The sequence below is a fragment of the Planococcus citri genome, chromosome 4 (assembly GCF_950023065.1).
Source record: "Planococcus citri chromosome 4, ihPlaCitr1.1, whole genome shotgun sequence".
Taxonomy (NCBI): domain Eukaryota; kingdom Metazoa; phylum Arthropoda; class Insecta; order Hemiptera; family Pseudococcidae; genus Planococcus; species Planococcus citri.
The window spans coordinates 13,972,183-13,986,301 of NC_088680.1; the positions used below are offsets into that span (position 1 = coordinate 13,972,183).

At 33.9% G+C, this 14,119-nt stretch overlaps 1 protein-coding gene across 1 annotated transcript; it reads left to right on the forward strand.

The window, feature by feature from the left end:
• Positions 1-1,570: 1,570 nt before the first annotated feature.
• Positions 1,571-12,743, forward strand: LOC135845110 (uncharacterized). Its single transcript, XM_065363575.1, has 13 exons — positions 1,571-1,971; positions 6,360-6,458; positions 6,571-6,694; positions 6,803-6,940; positions 7,020-7,098; positions 7,211-7,344; positions 10,858-10,868; positions 10,959-11,156; positions 11,266-11,364; positions 11,497-11,620; positions 11,730-11,867; positions 11,954-12,032; positions 12,495-12,743. The coding sequence occupies exons 1-13, from the start codon at positions 1,864-1,866 to the stop codon at positions 12,670-12,672; spliced, it is 1,509 nt and encodes a 502-aa protein (XP_065219647.1). The 5' UTR covers positions 1,571-1,863; the 3' UTR covers positions 12,673-12,743.
• The last annotated feature ends 1,376 nt before the right edge of the window (positions 12,744-14,119 follow it).

Consider the following 14,119-nt stretch of genomic DNA (forward strand, 5'->3'; position numbering starts at 1 on the left):
TGGTCTGATGAAGCTAGAGAAAAACTAAAAAGGTTGTTGAAATCAGTATTACATTCCTTGACAAGATTCAGCATTTTTTTGCTAAAGATTTAATTTACCTAATTAGTTAGACCAAAGAAAATTATAAATCACCAAGAAATGAGCTTGCCACTTTTTTACGCCTTCTTCTGTATTTTTTTTACTCCCCCATTTTTCGCAGTGTTACCAATTACAACATCTAAATCTAAGTTTCCTCAGCAATTTTTTTAGTAGTTGGTCGCCAGCGAAATCAAATTTGGAAAATAGTGGTGGTGGTGGTGGGGGGAGGGGGAATTAGAGAACAAAAATTAATAATAGGTATGAGTTTTCTATTTTTTTGTACCCGGGTAAAAAAAAAGAAAACTGCGTTTGAATCGCTCTTTATTTTTTTTCCTCCCTCTATGAAGTTTTAGCAAACAATTTTTATGAAAAATACCTAGCTCATCTAATAGACCAGAGTGTGTGGAATTCCGTGATGTACTCACGAACTCAACTCATTTTGATGAAAATAAGTGAGTTGCATTGAAGTAAATAGAATTTAAAAAAAAAAAAAAAAAATCGCCCCCATTACTGACATTTCATGATGATCTAATCAAAAAGAAATTTCATTCTGAAATTTATTCAATTGATTCTGTTGAAATTTTGAAATTTCCAATTCTAATCTCGCATTTCAAAATTATAACCTTAAGAACAGCTGAATCTAAAATCTAAATCCGAACCACGAAAGAACCTATCTTAGAATTTAGATTAAATCTTACTCAACCCTAGATTTTAAATGCTGTCGAAACCACAGTATAAGTACATAAATTTTATGTATTACTTATAAGTATCCAAAATCATCACTTTCATTTTGATATATTCATCGAGTAATTAATAATAAGTACCTAACCATCGAACGATAAAATACCTTTGATTACGTGTGGTAGGTAGTCGCGAGATCTGGCGATAAAAATACTCTAATCACAAAGTACCTACTCGTATGGCGATAACGAAAGTCGAAAAAAATCATCAGACGTTTCCTCATATTTCTTTCATTATCCGTCACAATTTCTGTTATTAAAAGCTTAAACCAGTCGCACAAAAAAGAATGTAGGTAATAGGTTTAAGTATTGTGCATGTAATTGAAGCTTGAAATATTTTACACATTGAAAACAAACACCACGACCAAAAAAAAAAAAAGTACCTACCTTACCTACTAAACCTACTTATTATAAAAACGATACGAAGTTGAAACCGCCTACCAATTGTTATACTGGTATTATATCGTCGTGCTAATTACACGCATAGCTAGCTGTACACTGTACAGTGTACTGCAAATATAAAACCTTGATTACTTTTACAATAATTTTTATAGATTTTTCGTCTCCATTACCCATTTCTCCTTCATAGATCAACGACGACAGTAACAATAATATATTTAATTGAAATGCATCGCGAGCTAGTAATTACCCCATATTATTTGTTTTGTTGCCTATACCTATTGAGTTTTATTACACATTCTCATGTATTCAATTAGGTAGCCATTACAAATAATGCAGTATAATCGAGCTCTCCTCCTCCACACACAGCAACATTTATTATTGTGCGACCGAATAATCTAGATTTTTAGAAAAACTGGTTTTAATTAATTCTCGCTTAGTTAGGCACCTACTCGTGATTCGGATGATTTCAGCCTTCAGCATCAGCGTGAGGTTTATTCTGTATAAACTTTCGTGTTGCTAAAAGTAAAGTTACCTAATTTACATAGATAGGACTGCATATTATCAGTGATTAGATGTGTGGTGTTGATTTTTAGTGTGTTAGTTATTTCGTCCGCATCGAAATCAGTACCTACCTACTGTAAAAATGCGGTCTCTGGAATTTTCCTCTAAATGTTTGAATATCGTGATAGGTATATGTTTTATTTGTGTTTGCTCGATTGAAATTGGCATCGTTGGAGCTGAGGATCCAGAGGTAAGTGAATTATTGTAATTTTATCGGAATTTTTAAGTTTTGGTACGAATGGAAGTTTGAATTTTGGAGTCGAGTAGTGCTAAAAGGTAAATCAATGATCAATTTTTCGATTTTTTGTTTGATGGAGGGAGGAGGAGGGGGGTGTAGAACTCCAAAAAATTCAAAATTGTATTTTAGTTGACTTCATAGATGGAAATATCACGTGTACGTTTGATGACATTCGACTTTCATTTTCTTGAATTCAGCTTTCCCTACCTGTTTCGGATGACAAGAGGGGGGAGAGAGGAACCATTCTGATCAAAAATAGAACGAACTTGTGTCCAGAATCCAGAATCTTCCGTAGGTACCTAGGTATAAAAAATAGGCTTATGCTTTTGACGGAGAAGTAAGAGGGAGTAAGTATACCAAAGGTTGGATCGTCTCTGACTTTCTTGGAAAGGTGGACGGAGGATTCAAAAAGTAACATGAAATTTTTAGTGATTTTTGATGCTGTTTCTGAATGTTTTCAGTTTGAGTTTTCATTCGCATCATTTTAACAACTAACAAGTTTCTAACACCTCTTTTTTTGCATAGAGTTTTGAACCATTTCCTGGAAAATTTATGTTTTTTTGATTTTTTTTTTACAAGAGGGTCCATTTGAATTCACACTTTCCGATTTGAATTAAATGATGCTAGATTAAAAGAGCATGTCCTACCCCCTCTCCCGTTTTGCTAGAAAAAGTATCTAAATTGTACAGCATACAATTCTCCACCATGAGATTAGGAAACAATTTTTCGGGAGCGTTGTTTTTGAGATATTTTGAGCTAAATTGCGAAATGATTTTGGGAAAACCGAAGTAATCTTTGAAAAAAATAAAGAGAAAGAAAACTATAAAAATTGAAACTTTTCATTTGAAAAATGTGGTGTTGAATTTTCTCGAAACGTCGGGTCTTCCTTTTCGAGATATTCGTACGAAAGTCCAGAAGTTCCTCCCCTCCATACTTTTGTTCTATAGTTTTTGTTTATGTGTCCTGTTATCTGATTGTTTTTCCCTGCCAAACTTGCAAAAAATCTTTATTTTTGCCACAATTCAATATCAATATCGATATTTATTTATTTCCAAAAAATATATTTCAAATTACAAAATATCCCCCCCCCCAATGCGCAATTACACGAGCGAGGGAAAAATTCCTACGTTTTATATTTTTTTTTTTCAACCAAACATTTGCATTTTCTATCAAAATTTTGAATTTTTTCATATTTTTTGTTTTTTTTTTTTGAAAATAGAAAAATGTTGACTTGTATCAATTTTAAACTGCTACCTGCTTCCTCCTTCAAAAATTGAAAAATTTAGGGAAATTCCAGTTCAAGCTCCCTGCTTTTGTCCAAAATTTTCAGAAAGTCTTGATTTCTTGTTAAAGTTGCAATAAAAAGTGCTCCATTTTTTTCATCCGAATTTCAGAATTTCAATATTTTTATTTCAGTATTTTGGAATTTTGATTCATTTTATTTTTTCCAGTTCCCATTGAAAATGGAAACATTTTGAATATCTATTGGTAGTTAATTGAATGAATTTCAAACTGGCCTCCCTTCTTCAAAAAATTGAAACATTTGAAAAAAAATTCTGTTGAAGGGCATACTTTTTTTCCAAAATTTTCAGAAAGTCATGCTTTTTGCTTTTTTACCAAAATTGCAAAAATATGTGAGTAGGTAGGTTATATTTTTCTAATTTTTTTTTCTTTTTTCAAAATCTTGAGATTTTGTACGTTTTTTTTTTTTTTTTTTTGGAAATAGAAAAATGTCGACTTAAAGTAATTTTGTCTCGAAAAAATTTTAAATTGTTGCCTTCTTCCTGTTATTTTAAAAATTGAAACATTTGAAGAAAATTTCTGTTGAAAGTCATGCCTGTCTGCCAACTATTTTAGAAAGTCGTGTTTTTTGCCAAAGTTGCAGAAAAGTCTTGGTTTTTCCAATTTTTTCCATCCGAACTTTGAAAATTTTGATTCAAAAGTATAATTTTTTCTTCCATTACAATTTTGTGTTTTTTTTTTTTATTTCTCTCATTTTTCTGATTAGAATTTTTATCTTCAATTTCAAGCTACGGAAAAATTTGGACGTGAACTTTCGACGTCCTTTCCCATCGATTGAGAAATTCTCTCTTTTTAAAAAAAAAATTTCAAGTTTTTTATTTTTATTTTTTTTTGAAAATAGAAAAATAACGATCTGAAGAAATTTCGTCTCATGAATAAATTTTGACCTTGGAATTTCTAACAAAAAAAAATCTTCATTCAAATTCTCAAAAATGAAAAAATCAAACTCTTCAAGTAGGTACATAAAAAACATTGTGTTTTCACTTATCAAAATACAAATTTTTAGAAGCTTTTGCCTTTATTATAAGCTCGGGCTAATTTATTTTTCTAAAATAAAAAATTTTCATGTTTGAAGCTTTTAAAAATATTAAGGCTATTCTCTACCCCTGTTATCAGTAGCGATTTTTGATGAAAACTACGAACTTTGGCCGGGGATTGTGCGAAAACTACTGGACGGATTTTCGTGGGGTTTGGTTTATTTTACTCAGAAAACATTCAAAAGCGAGGGTATGTCGAGATATTTTTGATTTATGTCATTTTGTGGCCGTCATTGGGAATTGAATGGAGGTATTATTGATGCTCAGATCTCCGTTGGAAAAGCTAAATTGGAAAATATGGCTACATACCCTCGCTTTTAATGATAAATTATTAGCATTGGTGAAAAAAAATTGAAAGAATTTTGAAAATTCACGGAGAAATCCCCGTCTGAAGTTTAGATGGGAGCGGGTCGCGGGACATAAGTACGACTAAATTCGTTCACTCGATTACATGCAATCTTATGAACGAACGATGAAAATAACGAACAAATCGGCTTCATATTTCGAACGTTTTCACTGGGGTAGAGAATAGCCTTAAGCAAGGAAAATGAGAATTTTTCATAAGTCATGATAGGTAGGTCATAAGAAGAGATCTACCTATGACACGAGCAGAATTGTTTTCTCCTCTTTCGTTTCATTCTGCAAAATTGGTTGATAATTTTTTCTCATATCAGTCGGCTAATTTTTGATTGCACCCCCTCCCCCTCCGGCCAAGCAGAACCTTTAGCTTATTTGTCCCTGCATAAGAATCGTTTCAAATTGTTTGATTTTTAATGATCTCTAAAATGGCTCTACTACAAATATTTCAGTGTTGATTTTTTTTTTTAAATTTGTAGACAGCCTTTGAGTTCTTAGCATTGTCATTTGTGGGGGGGGAGATGGAGTGCTGGACAAAGGAAGCAATAGTTCCGGGGCCCTAATTCCTGAGAAGACCTGAAAAAGAAAATGACCTCAAATTTTCAAGTTCTTTGTAAATGAACATTGAACATTTGATCAATTTACCAAATGGAATGTTTACTCATTTTTTTTCCGTAGACTGATTTTTCACAATCACTAGAATGGTTGAGGGGGGGGGGGAGAAGAGAAGAGGAGGGTGACTAATAAACCTTTAAATTCGAATACTCTCTCTTTACCTACTTTTCCTCTAGGGTCTAGGTCAGGTCAGAGGGTCAGAGGTGACTGAAAACGAACCAAAATCTTTCCCCATAAAGTTTTGAAGGAGAAACATGAGGATGGGTCTTTTCTGAACATCTGATTTACTTATTTTTGATCAGAACATCAGAACAAACGTCAGCCAAATTTAATACCTATCCTACCTATCTTCCATAAATAGGTACCTAAATAAAAAATGTAAAATACGTTCTATCAGTTCTATGAATCATTAATAACGAGCATTTCATTTTTTCATTTACTCATCAAACGTTTGTTTTGATTCCTTTATTCTTAAAATCATTTTAATTGGCAAAAAGTACTCTTTGTACTTGTAAATTAAATTAAGATAAGAATAATTGAGATAATTTTGACGAAATCCAACTGTCGACTTGTCTTCTCGTGTTTATACAAAATTTAGATAACAAAAAATTACTTCTCAGTTCTCATGTTCTCAAAGTAGACTCACGCTAAGGTTCATATTTTTCTGAGAAAATGTCTCCTGCTCACAAAAAAAAAATACCTCGAAAATTTTGCCCAAAGGGCCAAAATTAAAATAAAATTCAGCAGCAGAATAGAATTTTAAATTCGCCAACGTTGCTATTCGGTCGGTAGTCGCAGATGTTATCAAGTGTACACAACGTACACTAGGTAGCGCGTAACTAGGTAGTCCGTTCTAGAGAGCTTTCGTTTTCATTCGTTGCTCGGGTAACCTAACCTAACCTTATCAATCGTGTGACACCGGTGTTTGCTCTGTGGTTTATTATGGCTACTAAAATTCTTTCTTCCGCACGTACTGGATTGTTTTCGCGTTTGTTAACGAAAAATACTACTAATTGTTGTAAATTTCAGGCTATTAAGATCCCAAACAGTTCTAATTTCAGCTCAGCTATGGATCTCGACGGAATTGTACCGGATGTGATCAAAAAAGAACCGTCGAAAAATATAACCGTAAGTAAATCTGTCGTCGTATGTAGTAGCTTAATTAGGCTATGTTGTTACTGTCTTGTGTTGTGACGTAGTAGGTAGTTAGAATTAACCAATTTTAATTTTTAATTTCAAGGTGAAGTATCCTTCTGGTAAAGATGTCAGCTTGGGTAATATTTTGACCCCGACCGAAGTGAAAGATGTGCCCAAAGTTAGCTGGGATGCGGAAGCTGGTAAATTCTACTTATTGTGTATGACCGGTGAGTACAGCAATCAAAGTGTTTGCGTGTTTTTTACGTGTTTCTTTTCTCTTTACTCGTCTTCGTATCGTTTCGATTTGATTTTACCATCATTTTATCATCTTATAGATCCCGATGCACCGAGCCGAAAAGAACCGAAATTCAGAGAATGGCATCACTGGCTCGTCGGTAATGTACCTGGATCAGATGTAGAAAAAGGTGAAACTTTATCCGAATACATTGGCTCTGGACCTCCTCCAGGCACCGGTGAGTAATATTTTACTTATTTCCTTAGAACTGACATTTTTTTGAGAATTTTTTCGACTAATTTTCTATCAAATTTCAGAACTTCATCGTTACGTATTCCTCGTCTATCTGCAGCCGGGTAAAATCGATTTCAAAGATGTGCCACGTTTAACCAACAGGTAGTTTCGAATGAGAAAATTGCATTTTGTATTCTTCTGTTTTGTTTTACTTATATTTTTAAATATCCGTAATATTTAATCGTATCGATGGTTTTATTTTTATCTCTCTCAGATCTGGAGACAATCGTGGTAATTTCAAAATACAAGATTTCGCCGATAAATACAATCTCGGCGATCCGGTGGCTGTAAATTTCTATAAAGCCGAATACGACGATTACGTTCCGATTTTATACAAACAATTAGGAGGTTAAGCCGAATAGCAGAGTAAAGAAGTGCAGCGTATATTAATATACCAGTTTCACATCAAGTAACCGGTTTCTTCTTGTATTTTTTTCTCTTTTTTTCATGTTTGGTTTTATTTGATCGTTAATTTATAGAGTGATATTCACGATAGGTACTTGATTACTTTGATAAGTGGTCAAAATAATGTAAACTTCATTTTTTTTTGTGTGTAATAAGAGGTACTACTTCGAAATGTAATTTGTTTCATTGCTCTTTTTTTTATACTTATTAGATTACGTATCATACTTATTGTGTACTATGCGCATTCTAAATACATACATATGAAATATTTCACGGATAGAACATGTTTTGGGTTATTTTCAAACGTGTACGAATTTATTATCGTTAATTTTTGCAGCCAATGTCTAAGTACATTACATAAATATTCGTTCGTCGACTTATTATTACTTGTTAGTCGTTATCGTCTCGTATGACGCTGGCTGATGTTTATTGTTGCAATGTAATGTAACGCGATAACGAGTTAGATTATGGGTTATTAATGGATTTACTCGATTCTCGCTTTCTTTTTTTATGATACGAAAAAGTGAACCGAGTAAGAAGGAAGGGGAATGAAAGACGAAACGATTCGAGATTATTCGTGTCAAATTTTGTAGCGTGAAATGGTAAAGAATTTATTTGAACTTTCTGTTGTGAACTTTTCACGAGGATATTTGAACGAGTTCTTTGTATGATATGATGTGATGGGAGGAGTGGGAAGGAGGGGTTTTCAGATTGTTGAATTTGACTGAAAATTGTCGTAGGGAAATTTTACAGGGCATGAAGACTTACAAGTATACGTAAGAATGTAATAATGTGAAAAATTCACGCAATTCAAGGTCAAATAACCTTGAGAGTTTGAAGTACCTACAGGGAAAAATGGAATAATTCGTTTTGGAGTCAAACTATAACCAGGGAATCTTCGACTTGTACACTTTGATTCCAACTGAATCAATCTAGATCAAAATTCAAAAGAGCCTGTCTTGACACATCTGTAACCAAAATTCTAGGTACCAAAGTTCAGTTTTGAATTTTTGGAAAATTTTTTAAAAACTTATAAAAAGAAACAACATTGCGAATTTTTAGCTTGAAAGACTTCGCAGAATGATGGAAATTCTAGGTCACGCGTTTTGTCCCCCCCCCCCTCACACCGGAAACCTATAAACTTGGAAAAGTTGACAAATTCGTCTTTTTTGGTGGAAGTTGGGAAATTTGACATTTTACGAACATCTGGATGGCGAATAAACCCCAACTAGGTACCTAGATGAATTATAAACACCATAAATCATAAGAAATTGATGAAAATTTCCAACTGTTTAGAACTGCTTGAAAATGCAAACTGAAGATCTGAAAGAAATTTTTCAAAAAATTCTGAAAAATTGATTACAAAAAACAGCAAGTTTTATCATTTTTAAAACTGAGGTGAAATTTTTCAAAAAAATGGGCGAATAAATTGACATTGAAATTTCTAAAAAGTGGATAGATAGCCCTACCGTAAAAATGACAGAAAAGAATGGTAAAATTGAACGAAGTTGTACAAAAATTAGTATAAATTTTTTTAAAAGGTTGTGAAAACATTTCAAAAATAATGAAAGTTGATGAAACAACGCAATGATTAAAAAAAAATCTGCAAAAAAGCCTTAAATAACCGAAAGACTGTCGAGAATTATGAAACTCTTATCAAAATAAAATCTAGTAAAAATTATGTAAAAGAACTGCAATTGGCTTAAAAATTGCTGAAAGCGTTTTTTAAAAAAATTGAAGTTGATGAAACATCACAAAAACCTAGAAAAATTCTTCAATAACGCCCAAAACAGCCAAAAACCCCGTAGAAAATAATGAAAAGTTGATCTAATCCAGGATCATAATATAATTAGAATAAAACGAAACCTCACAAAAATTATGAAAAATGTGATAGAAACTATATGAAATTGGTCTCGAATGTTTTAAAAAAGAATAAAATTTGATGAAACATAACAAAAATCTTACAAAAATAAAAAAAATTGATTTTTAAAAAAAACTAAAAAATTAACTAAAAAAGTATTGAAAAAATCTGCAAAAAGAAAGTTGACGAATAATTGAAAAAATCAAGAAAAATTTTTTAAAAAATACCTGATAAGCGTCATCATCAAAACTGAGAAATTGACTTGAAAATTGCCAAAAAACGTTTGAAAAATAATGAAAATGTATGAAAAACATTGTAAAATTTTGGTAAAATATCAAAAAAATATCTAAAATAACTGAAAAGATAACGAAACGTTTGAGAAATTGATTGAAAATATTTGTAAATGCGAATGAAATCTTGCAAAAATTAGCCGAATTGTGAAAAAACTTGTCAAATAAGCCTAAAAATTGCTAAAAGTGTTTAAAAATGGGAAAAAAATTCATGAAACATTGCAAAAATCTAGGAAAATCCCTCAAAAATTCTCAAACATATCAGAAGAACTGTCGATAATTATCAAAAATTGATCAAATATGCAGAAATTCCCAAAATGACTGAAAAAATACTCATCGAAAATCTTTTGAAATTGATCGATTAGCTGTCTTAAATGAGATATTGGAGAAAACTTACTTGACTTGCGATAAAAAATGTAAGATTGGCATGAAAACTACTGAAAACGTTTCGAAAAATAAAATATATTTTATTTAAAAGAGAATAAGAGTTTGTGAACAATTGCAAAAATCCAGAAAAATCTGGAAAAAATGACTAAAATAACAACAAAAAAAAAGTCAAGAATTATGAAAAATTGATCAAATTAGCAACAACAAATAAAATCTTGAAAAAATGGCTCAAATTGTCATAAAAGTGTACCTACCTAAATGTGTATAAAAATCACGACTTTTGCAATTTCCAGGGAAATCCTAAAAAACCACATTTCATTTTAAGTTTCAAAACATTTGGATATTTTAACATTAGGTAAGTATTTCTAAAAAACATTTTGACCTAAATTTTGGGGCCCTAGATCACTAAGGTTTTACAAATCCCATCACAAGAAATTCATATAATGATTGTAAACATCTTGAAAATGTACGCTTTCTGAATTTTTCCAGTTTCTAAATATAGCTCCAAAATTTGGCTAGTCTTTTATACATCAAGCTTTCAGAAGAAAAATAAAATGAAATAAGGAAAAAACCATGCCTCGCCCCAATGGCCCAAAGTGAAGTCTACCAGAAAAAATATGATTAGAATCAAAGCACTCGACCTCAGAGCAGAATGTATTTGACATGAAATGACCCAGAGACCTAGAGAAAAAACTGTAGAGAAGATTTAGTTTGAATACCTACCTAATGGATAAGTGAATACTTAATCAATAAATGATAAAATACCTGTAGGTAATCAGAAGAGCATCAGAATGATAGTTAGGTATGTCAAGTCGAGTTTTCCTCCCTTTAAGCTATCTATCTATGGATCAAATTACTTGATGATCTTGATTTTCAGTAAAACTGGTTGTACGTAAACATGATTAATTTCCAATTCAGAAGATTTCAGCGTGAGACTTGAAGAATTTCACGTTACTGAAAGTAAAATTAATCTGAATATCTACCTATCAGTGGTTAGATAATTATGTGTTAATTTCTAGCTAGCACGTTTCATCGTCCGCATCAAATTCGAAATCAGTATTGAAAAAATGCCATCCTTAAAATTTTTTTATGGCTGCTCAAATGTTGTCGTATTGTGTTTTATTTGTTTCTGCTCGGTTGAAATTACCAGGGTCGGGGCTCAAGATGAGGATATGAGTCATATTGAAAGAATTATCGATGATTTGAAAATCCCCAGAGTAAGTGAATTAAAATGTCGTAATTATGAAAGCTTTGAAGTTTCGTTCCTTAGTGGAATTCGAGCTGATTGACCGAAAAATCGACTAATTAAGATTGTAAATATTTCAGGGTCTGAAACTCGCGAATAGTTATAATCTCAGTGTATACTTAGATCTGTTCGGAGTTGTCTCAGATGTGATCAGAAAACCAACTCCGAAAAATTTAACAGTAAGTGTATCATAATCGTATCCCAATATGGAAGGCTCATCCTTCATGAGAATGACGCGACGTGCCTAAGTAGCACCTACTTTGGGTGTATTAATTCATTTCGGACTGTTACGAGCATTTTTCTGTTTCAAGGTTGATTTTCGTACCGGTGTGACAGCTATTTATGGTAATATTTTAACCCCTACCGATGTGAGAGATACGCCGAAACTTACCTGGGATGCGGAGGATGATAAATTTTACTTGGTGTCTATGACCGGTGAGGAGCTTCGATTATGAGCAATCGAAGGATTTGTTTGCCTTTTTTTTCACCTTCATCGTAGCCTATTGTTCTGGTTTGATTTTTACGTAATTTTCTTATCTAATAGATCCCGATGCACCGAGCAGAAAAGAACCGAAATTCAGAGAATTTCAGCATTGGCTTGTAGGTAATATTCCCGGAATGGACGTAGAAAAAGGCGAAACTTTAACCGAATATATTGGCGCAGCACCTCCTAAAGATACTGGTGGGAAAGATTTGGATTTTGAAAAAAAAATGGTATTTAGGGTACCTGCTTTGAGTTTTTGATACATTTTATTTTTTGGTTTTTAGAACTTCATCGTTACGTGATTCTAGTCTACAAGCAGCCGGGTAAAATCGATTTCAAAGATGTGCCTCGTTTAAGCAACAAGTAATTTTTTCATACAATGAATATTATTTTTTCTGTCGTTCGGGGATGTCTACTGCCCTGTCTTTAAAAAAAAACTGAAAAATAAATACCGTTTTGGGAAGTTCGCTTTTCTGGAAAAGCCAGGCGAATGTCAGGGAAATTTTCAATTTTCATACGAAAATAAAAAAAAAAATAAAAAATGGAAAGAGTAGATATACAATAATACACCATCAAGTCAAATTTCAAGTGTTTAATTCCATTTTTAAATTTTTGGTGAATTTTTAAAAATTCAAACTTATTTTAGTTTTCATCGAAACTCTCGATCCTAACATCATGAACACCATGCAAAATTTTGTTATTCAATTGATGAAATTTGCCGCTCATGACGCTTGAAAAAATGTCATCCCTCCTTCCTTTCTTGACTGGACTCTGTGGTCTGTTCTCTTTTTGGAAATGTGTGGGTGATTTATTTTATTTTTTTAGATGTGGAGATAATCGCGCCAGTTTCAAAATTCAAGATTTCGCCGATAAATACAATCTTGGTGATCCACTGGCTGCACAATTTTTCCGTGCTGAATTCGACGAGTACGTTTCATGTTTATACCGAAAATTAGGATTGGAGAGGACGATTATTGGTGATATAGAATTTAAAGATAATTAAACGTGTACAAAATATCTGTCGGAATTTTTTAAAAAGACTTGTAAAAAAAAGAATACACATGGATAAAATTATTCGTTCATCGACTCTCTGATTGTTTTGACGTCCTGACGTCAGGGAGCATTATTGTTTATTGTTGAAGTGTACAGCGGATTGCTTAAAGGCTTCGAAGCTGTCGGTTTTTTTTTGACCTCAGAGTACAACTGCAGATAAGTCACATGGCTAAATTTGAAGGAAAAAAAACCATCGTCAAGTCATGGGGTGGGGACTGGTGGGGGGGGGAGAGTATATCGTGGGATCTTTCGTCCTTTTGGGCCCCGCAATCACTGTGGTATTGTTATTGAAGGAATTGTCAGTGACCTGTCTGTCTGGCTTCCGATTGTGAAGGCTGCCTGGCATCCAATCTGGCCTCTGAAGGTCATTGACCTCTGCATCTGGCTTTTGAAATCCGTCTGGCATCCAGTCTAGCCTTCTACGTATAAGGCCATTGGACTGTCTATCTGGCTTCTGAAGGCTGTCTAACGTCCTGCTTGGCGTTTTAAGGTCATTGACCCGTCTATGTAGTCTTTTAAGGGCTAGACTGATCTTGCTGACTAATGTTACCCAGAAATTGTCCATTTCTGAGAGAAACAGTCCAGAAAACTCCCCTAGCTCAAGTTTTCACTCTGTTAATGACTTTCGGAGGCCAGACAGGAAGTCAGCCAGACAGGTCATTGACCTTAGAAGGCCAGACCGGATACCAGACAGCCTTTCAGAAGATAGATACACAGGTCAATGATCTTATGAGGCCAGGCAAAACTTCACACGTCCATCAGAATGTGGACAATCAGGTCAATGACCTTAAAAAGCCAGACAGGACGCTACACGGCCTTCAAAAGGCATACAGGAAAACAGGCCATTGACCTTAAAATATCATACTGAATGCCAGACAATCCTAAGCCAGACAGTCAGGTCAATGACCTTACGAGGTCAGACAAGCCGCCAGACGGCTTTCAAAACCCAGCCAGATGGGTCAATGACCTTTGGAGGACGGACAGGACGCCTGCAGATAGTCTTCAAAATCCGGACAGATGGGTCAATGCCCTATGGAGGCCGGACAGGACACCTACAGTCGGTCTTCAAAAGACAGACAGAGAGATCAATGACCTTTGGGACTCAGACAGGCAACCAGACAGCCTTCAGAAGCCAGACATATGGGTCAATGACCTTAGAAGGTCGAACTGGAACCCTGCAGTCATCTTCAAATGACAGACAGATGGGTCAATGACCTTTGGATGTCGGACATGACGCCTGCAGTCGTCTTCAAAAGACAGACAGACAGACAGGTCAATGACCTTTGGAGGCCAGACAAGACGCCTGCAGTCGGTCTTCAAAAGACAGACATAGAATTCAATGACCTCTGGGACCCGGACAGGAAACCAGACAGCCTTCAGAAGCCAGACAGATGGGT